Source organism: Labeo rohita, chromosome 19 (genome assembly GCF_022985175.1).
Source record: "Labeo rohita strain BAU-BD-2019 chromosome 19, IGBB_LRoh.1.0, whole genome shotgun sequence".
Lineage (NCBI taxonomy): Eukaryota > Metazoa > Chordata > Actinopteri > Cypriniformes > Cyprinidae > Labeo > Labeo rohita.
The window spans coordinates 4876227-4884729 of NC_066887.1; the positions used below are offsets into that span (position 1 = coordinate 4876227).

The 8503-nt window shown below is 35.4% G+C and overlaps 1 protein-coding gene across 1 annotated transcript in view; it reads left to right on the forward strand.

Moving 5' to 3' along the window:
• cpsf1 (cleavage and polyadenylation specific factor 1) overlaps positions 1-8112 on the forward strand; it is a 31680-nt gene extending 23568 nt beyond the window's left edge. The window contains exons 28-38 of the mRNA XM_051136287.1: positions 78-168; positions 249-333; positions 444-585; positions 2225-2377; positions 2469-2645; positions 4878-4944; positions 5048-5095; positions 5179-5334; positions 5453-5582; positions 7068-7206; positions 7865-8112. Coding sequence (XP_050992244.1) covers positions 78-168; positions 249-333; positions 444-585; positions 2225-2377; positions 2469-2645; positions 4878-4944; positions 5048-5095; positions 5179-5334; positions 5453-5582; positions 7068-7206; positions 7865-7912 — 1236 coding nt within the window. The 3' untranslated portion in view covers positions 7913-8112. The remainder of the gene's footprint in view (positions 1-77; positions 169-248; positions 334-443; positions 586-2224; positions 2378-2468; positions 2646-4877; positions 4945-5047; positions 5096-5178; positions 5335-5452; positions 5583-7067; positions 7207-7864) is intronic.
• The last annotated feature ends 391 nt before the right edge of the window (positions 8113-8503 follow it).

The window sequence follows — 8503 nt, forward strand, 5'->3', positions numbered from 1 at the left end:
TAATTTAGCTCTTCTTGACCATTTTTAAACCCTTACATGACCCAAAGAGAATTACCCAAAAATGGTGTGTGTTTCAGGTGTATGCGGTGTGCAGCAGTGTTAAAGAGCAGTGCACTCGCATCCCCAGAATGACTGGAGAGGAGAAGGAGTACGAGACCATCGAAAGAGGTGCGACACTGTTTGCTTGCATGTGTACATGGGTAAAGTAATTTGATAGGGACTTAACAGTTTAATTGTTGTTCTCTCAGATGAGCGCTACATACACCCTCAGCAGGAGAAGTTCTCTATTCAGCTCATCTCTCCGGTCAGCTGGGAGGCCATCCCTAACACACGGTGAGAAGCGCATAATTCACTGCAGAGCCTTATGGGTTTTGAGCTGACATGAACATGAGTAAATGATGACACATAATGAATAATAAATGCTGTTGGACTGTCTTCATCAGCATTGATCTGGAGGAGTGGGAGCATGTGACGTGTATGAAAACGGTGGCTCTGAAGAGTCAGGAGACTGTGTCGGGACTGAAGGGATATGTGGCTGTGGGGACGTGTCTCATGCAGGGAGAGGAGGTCACCTGTAGAGGAAGAGTGAGTCTTTACCTACACGCATCTGTAAACACTCGTGACCGGTGCACGAACTGTGGAAGTGCATTAATATACTTCCATAAATAAGCTTTTTGATTATCACTCAATAGCACTCAGTTACAAATGCAGTGCCGTTGTAGAAATACAGTTTATAAGCACATTTGATGCCATGATCAGTTTGAAAAGAATAACATGGCTGGTCATGAGATCTCAAAATGGAAAAAAAAAACGTTTGCAAGATCCAGCGACATTTAAAATTGCACCATGTATGACTGCTTTTGGTTAGGGCTGAATTTGCAATAAGGCTTAAGGCAATTATTAAATTGCAAAGGCTGGTTTGTATTTTATGTCTGTATATATTGTTTTTTTATAATGTTTTTGAATTTTAGGGAAATATTGCAGAAGTCATATTTCTTATTTTCTTTAATGTTTTTATTTTTTTAATAATAATAAATAATAATAATTTGTAATAAAATTACTTTTTTTGAAATATAGTTATAAAATTGGCCAAATTGTACAACCCTGCAAACAGGCACCACAAACCTTTTCTTAAATATATGAGAATATTTTTCAGTGAAATATTGTATAAGTAATACTTAAAATACGAAACAAAATAGGAATTTTTGCAATTATTTGATTTAATATTTTGATTTAGTAATATAAATTAAAATTATGATTATTTTTAATAATAATAATAATAATAAGAAGAATAATAATAATGATTAATATTTAATATAATATGCTTTAACATTTATTTTTTCAATGAAATATTTCAGAAGTAATACTTGATTGCAAAAATTCCTATTTTTATTTAGTAACATAAATTGATTATTTTAACAGTAATAATTATTATTTAATATTATTCAATGAAGTATTGTAAAGTAATACTTAAAATATGAAACAAAATAGGACTTTTTGTAATTATTTGATTTAATATTTTGATTTAGTAATATAAATTAAAATTATGATTATTTTTAATAATAATAATTAATCATATTCAATATAATTTGTTTTAACATTTATTTTTCAAATGAAATATTGCAGTAATACTTAATTGCAAAAATTCCTATTTTGCTTCAGTAATATAAATTATAATTATGATTATTTTAAATAATAATAATAATTATTACTTTTTAATATAATTATTTGTTTTAACATTTATTTGTTTTATTTTAACAAATAATTGCAAAAAGTCCTTTTTTGTTTAATATTTGATTTAGTAAATTTAATTATTATTATAATTTGTGTAATAATAATAATAATTATTATTTGTTATAATTATTTTTTTATTTTATTTTTCAATGAAATATTGCACAAGTAATACATAAATAATTGCAAAAATTCCTTTTTTTTGTATTTTGATTTCCTGATAATTTTAGAAATTATAATTATAATTATTTTTAATAATAATAACAATTATTATTATTTATAATAGTATAATCTGTTATTATTTAATATAATAATATTACTTCATTAAATATAAATACAAATATGGCCAAATTATGCATTTTTCGCATTTTATCAGAAAAATCACAATTTGATTTTCCCCCTAAATGGTGCAGCCCTGCCTTTGATCTCTTTTATGTCTACTGCTGCTTCTGTTCATCAAACGTCTGATCTGGGTTTATTTTCTCTGCGACAGATCCTGATTCTGGATGTGATTGAGGTTGTCCCAGAGCCCGGTCAGCCCCTCACCAAGAACAAGTTTAAAGTGCTGTATGAGAAGGAGCAGAAGGGGCCCGTTACAGCTCTCTGCCACTGCAGCGGATACCTGGTGTCTGCCATCGGGCAGAAGGTACAACACACGTTTACATGCACTGCATCACATAAAACACCATGACACATCTGTTCATTCTGTGTGACTGTGTGTGTGTGTGTTTGCGCAGATCTTCTTATGGAGTCTGAAGGATAATGATCTGACCGGCATGGCCTTCATCGACACGCAGCTCTACATTCATCAGATGTACAGCATCAAGAACTTCATCCTCGCCGCAGATGTGATGAAGAGCATCTCTCTGCTGCGCTACCAGGAAGAGAGCAAAACACTCTCACTCGTCAGCAGGGTATTGGTCATGATTAGTCACTCAAAAAACACTCAGTCCTATCAATTATGATTCAGCTGATTTAAATTATATAGTTTTCTTTAATAATGCTAGAGTCATGTTAACATGCTAGTAACTTGTTAATCAAGCAAACAACATGCTAATCATGCTAGAAACATGCTAGTAACTTGCTAATAACATGGTAACAACATGTTAACATTTTGTTAATCATGCTAGAAACATGCTAGCAACTTGCTAATCATGCTGGCAACATGCTAGCAACTTATTAACCATGCTATAAACATGCTAGCAACATGCTAATCAGGCTAAAACATGTTAACAACAGTAAATATGCTGGCAACATGCTAGTAACACGCTAGCAGCTTGCTAATCATGCTAGCAACAGGATAGCAACTTGTTAATCATGTTAGAAACATGCTAGCAACATGGTAGTCATGTTAAAAACATGCCAGCAGTTTGCTAATCACGTTAAAACATGCTAACAATGTGGTAAATATGCTGACAATATGCTAGTAACATGTTAATCATGTTAGAAAAAACATGTTAGCAACATGCTAATCATGCTAGAAACATGTTAATCATGACAGAACAACATGCCGTAACATGTTACCAACATGCTCATCATGATAGAAACATGCAAGCAACATGCTAATCATGTTAAAAACATGTTTGCATCATGCTAATCATATTATACTGACCAAAATTATAAATGCAACACTTTTGTTTTTACCCCCATTTTTCATGAACTGAACTAAGACTTTTTCTATGTACACAAAAGGCCTATTTCTCTCAAATATTGTTCACAAATCTGTCTAAATCTGTGTTAGTGAGCACTTCTCCTTTGCCGAGATAATCCATCCACCTCACAGGTGTGGCATATCAAGATGCTGATTAGACAGCATGATTGTTGCACAGGTGTGCCTTAAAAGGACACTCTAAAATGTGCAGTTTTATCACACAGCACAATGCCACAGATGTCGCAAGTTTTGAGGGATTCCTGACTGCAGGAATGTCCACCAGAGCTGTTGCCCATGAATTGAATGTTCATTTCTCTACCATAAGCCGTCTCCAAAAGCATTACAACTGCAGACCACGTGTAACCACACCAGCCCAGGACCTCCACATCCAGCATCTTCACTTCCAAGATCGTCTGAGACCAGCCACCCGGACAGCTGCTGCAACAATCAGTTTGCATAACCAAAGAATTTCTGCACAAACTGTCAGAAACCATCTCAGGGAAGCTCATCTGCATGCTCGTCGTCCTCATCAGGGTCTCGACCTGACTGCAGTTCGTCGTCGTAACCGTCTTGAGTGCTCACATTTGATGGCGTCTGGCACTTTGGAGAGGTGTTCTCTTCACGGATGAATCCCGGGTTTCACTGTATGAGGCAGATGGCAGACACGGCGTGTATGGCGTCGTGTGGGTGAGCGGTTTGCTCATGTCAACATTGTAGATCGAGTGACCCATGGTGGCGGTGGGGTTATGGTATGAGATGTGTTGCGCCGCATGAGGCAAATGGTGGTCACAACAGATACTGACTGGTTTTCAGACCCCCCCGACCCCCCCAATACAGTAAAACTGCACATTTTAGAGTGTCCTTTTATTGTGTCCAGCCTAAGGCACACCTGTGCAATAATCATGCTGTCTAATCAGCATCTTGATATGCCACACCTGTGAGGTGGATGGATTATCTCGGCAAAGGAGAAGTGCTCACTAACACAGATTTAGACAGATTTGTGAACAATATTTGAGAGAAATAGGCCTTTTGTGTACATAGAAAAAGTCTTAGATCTTTAAGCTCAGCTCATGAAAAATTGGGGCAAAAACAAAAGTGTTGCGTTTATAATTTTGGTCAGTGTAGAAACATGTTAGCAAAAATACCAGCAACTTGAAACATGAAATAGAAACATGCTATTTATCTGACAGACTGTATTGCCTTCAAACATTCAAGATTTAAACTTTAAAACTACCTTAAACTTCAATCTCTTTCAGACTGAAAACCATCAAACCTAAAACTTCTAAAACTTTTAAAACTTTCTGGTCCAGCTTTCTCAAGCCAACTTAAAGTTTGTCTTAACAAACTTTTTTATCTAGTTTTGTGTTGCTGTCAATTTGCACTCTCCTGAAATGATTGTCATTTCACAATAGTCAATTATGATTGGTTGAAATGCATACATGCTACACAAAATGTGTATTTATCTTTTTTTATTATTATCTTTATTTCTTCCTAGGATGCAAAGCCTCTTGAGGTTTACAGCATAGAGTTTATGGTGGACAACAACCAGCTTGGCTTCCTGGGTAAATGTCTTATTCTTTCATTCTGTCTCATCATTAGTTTTATGCTTTAAACTCAGTGATTCTTGCAAACATGACTCGTTTGACCTCTAAATCCCTCTCTCAGTTTCAGACAGAGACAAGAACCTGTTGGTCTACATGTACCTGCCAGAAGGTGTGTCACTTATTTGAGTCTTTCTGTAATACTGTGAGACTTTGCTCTTTCCCAGTGTCTGATATCAAACATATGTCCCTCAGCCAAAGAGAGTTTCGGAGGCATGCGTTTGCTGCGGAGAGCGGATTTTAACGTGGGCGCTCATGTAAACGCCTTCTGGAGGATGCCGTGCCGCGGGACTTTGGATCTCGCTAGCAAAAAGTCGCTCACCTGGGACAACAAACACATCACATGGTTCGGTGGGTGTCCGCACCTGCTACTCTTTTGAACACCTAGTGATTAATGGGCGTTTGTGAAACATGATCATTGACCAGTATTATTTAGAGAAAGCTAGCTTGATTGTCTTTGTCTGTGCAGCTACGCTGGATGGTGGCGTCGGCCTGCTTCTGCCAATGCAGGAGAAGACGTATCGAAGATTGCTGATGTTGCAGAACGCTCTCACCACTATGCTGCCGCATCATGCGGGACTCAACCCAAAGGCTTTCAGGTACTGACTCGCCTCATTAGCACTGCTGACGTAAACTAAAGAAACCGTACTACGTTCCAGCTTGTCACTTTTAGGCATGTCAGTCGAATAACATTTTTAATCTAATTAATCACACAATAAATTTGACTGTGAAAATACCCAGTTAAATGAGATTGTGTTAAATGAGAAAGTAGACATCACAAATTGTAGCTTTAGAAGAAATATTTTATTTAATTTAACATAAAATTGATTACACATAAACATTTAGGCTGCAACGACATAAGCTATGGAACATGAAAGAAGATAATTTGAGAAATCTCAGTATTTTTTGTTCATACTATAAAAGTCATTGGTAACTAAAACAGCTTTGTTACCAACAGCCTTCAGAATACTTTCTTTTATGTTCCGCAAAAGAAAGGTTTGAAACAACATTAAAGTGAGTAAATGATGACAGAATTTTTTTTTTGGGTGAACTATCCCTTTAATGTTTTTATTATTATTATTTTTATTATATTTATATTATATATTATATATATTTATTTATTATTATATTTATTTTTTAATGACATGATACTAAATAAGAAACTAAATCTGCCAGCAGGTGGCAGTAAATGTCTTTGAGTCATTAACTCATTTGATTCGATATGATTTGTTCAAACGGCTGATTCATTCAGGAACAAAGTAAATGGCTCTCTTTATGAATGGGCCTTTGAATCATTGATTCACACGATTCGTTCAAAACGCGTATTCAGAAACTAAAACACTGCTGTGTTGGTCGGCGACATGCAACAATTCTGCTATGGCTTCAAAGATTATATGTTCTTTGCAAAAAAATATATAATATAGTGTTTAAAATATAACACAACATCAACTTCTTATTTGCTAAACTGTTGTATAAAATCTAATTTAAGCTTGTGAGAGAGAGATATATATATATATATATATATATATATGTGTGTGTGTGTGTGTGTATATTTTGTATACCTATTTAAACTTTGTCTAAGTTATTATTTTATATTAGGCATATAACATGGTGTATTATTATTTGTTTTGTTAATAAAAGTTTGTTACGTTACGTTAATGCTGCTAATTTAAAAATGAAAGTAAAATGCGCACAATGATTTTACAAGCTACTTAAAATGGAAGGAAGTGAATAAAAGAGGGAAAACTCTAACGAACTAAAAACAAACAACTGCTTGATGCCGAATTGCTGCTGATTTGAAAGTGAAAGTAAAATGTGCATGACGCTTTTACTAAAGGAAAGCGAGGAAAAGAGGGAAAATGGGAACAAAAACCAAACAATTGCTAGACGCTGAATTACTGCAAATTTGAAAGTGAAAGTAAAACTTGAACTATACGTAGAGAATATATTACTGTATTGTTTTCCCTTCTATTTTTTTTTTTTCCCTTAAATTTTGCTTAGTTGGTCTTAAAAAGGTCTCAAAAAGTCTTAAATTTACCCTCATAATACCTGCTCTCAGCATTTGCTGCTGTGTTTTGCTGCAGGATGCTGCACTGTGATCGGCGGACGCTGCAGAATGCGGTGAAGAACATTCTGGATGGAGAGCTGCTGAATAAATACCTGTACCTCAGCACCATGGAGCGAAGCGAACTGGCCAAGAAGATCGGCACAACCGCAGACATTGTAAGTCTCACAGTGATTACTCTAACAGTGCAGGACATCTAAAGTGCTGGGAGTTTATTGAATAATCAATTTTTGATAAGCAGTGCCGGCAACTTAAGGGGAACCCCAGGTATTAAGACTTGCATGTCTTAATATAACATAAATGATGTCTATTACTGAAATATGTAGTAGAAAACCCATGAAAGACTTACGTAATTTAAAAAATCCACTGTTTTATTGGAAGTTTTATTCATCCACAGGCATCTTCCCATTCATTTCTCCTCTTCTTATCAGTAGGAAAGCAGTGATGAAGACTTGCATCGCTTTTCTTGTTGTCCCTTGACTTAAAATTTCAACCAAAATTTTGATTGATGTTTTACGTAATCATATTTAGCTGTACGCCGACCGCGTACAGCTGGCTGAGGGCTGAAATATGCTAATATGGGACAGTCCATCAGACCATATGTTTTATGTAGTTCTATTTTTAGTTAACAATATTTACCCAACTCCCCAAACCCAAAAATTTGGGTGTCAAAATCACCTGAGTTTCTATGTCATAGAAAGCTTGTATTCACAATGGCTCTCGCGGCATTTGTAGGCAGCAGAAATGTCAGCACTAAAATGACACATTAAATCTTCCTTTGTGTTCATGAGTTATATGCTTTTCCTTTTGTTTCAGATCTTGGATGATCTTCTGGAGATTGACAGAGTAACTGCTCACTTCTGAAGAGCTGGTGCTGATAATCACCTGATGATCCTCTGCCCGCTGTTTTATATTTCAATGTTTTGATAGAAAAAAACAAAAATTTGTCATACTGCTTTTTGTCGACAGAAGGAAATGTGAAGGGTATTGCATTTCTAAGAATATTTTGTAAAAAAGAACATGTATTGCATGTTGATATCCAGAACAAACATGCTGATACTCCAATGCTTTGTGTTGTTATTCTTTACTTCGGTCACAGATCGTTCTCTGTCTGCAGATACAACCTGAGCACTGCAGCAGAAAGACACAACTATAGAGGAGCTGTTTTCTCACACTTTCCTTATCAAAAACACTATAATCCATAAACCATGTTATTCTTTTGGGAAGTGTGAGAGATGTGTTTCTCATTTTCTCTGTTGAAGCAGCCTTAAATGTTTTCTTCTGTATTCTGACTTACAACCAAGTGTAACTGATTATTGAAAAAAAAGAAAACTGCCCCTCTGATTGCATTTTGAGATGTGGGCGTTGCACTCAAATGAATATAATCTCAAGGTCAATTATAGAAATCCTAGAAAGGAGAAATTCAGCATATGTCACTAGAGGAAAGTCTGATAC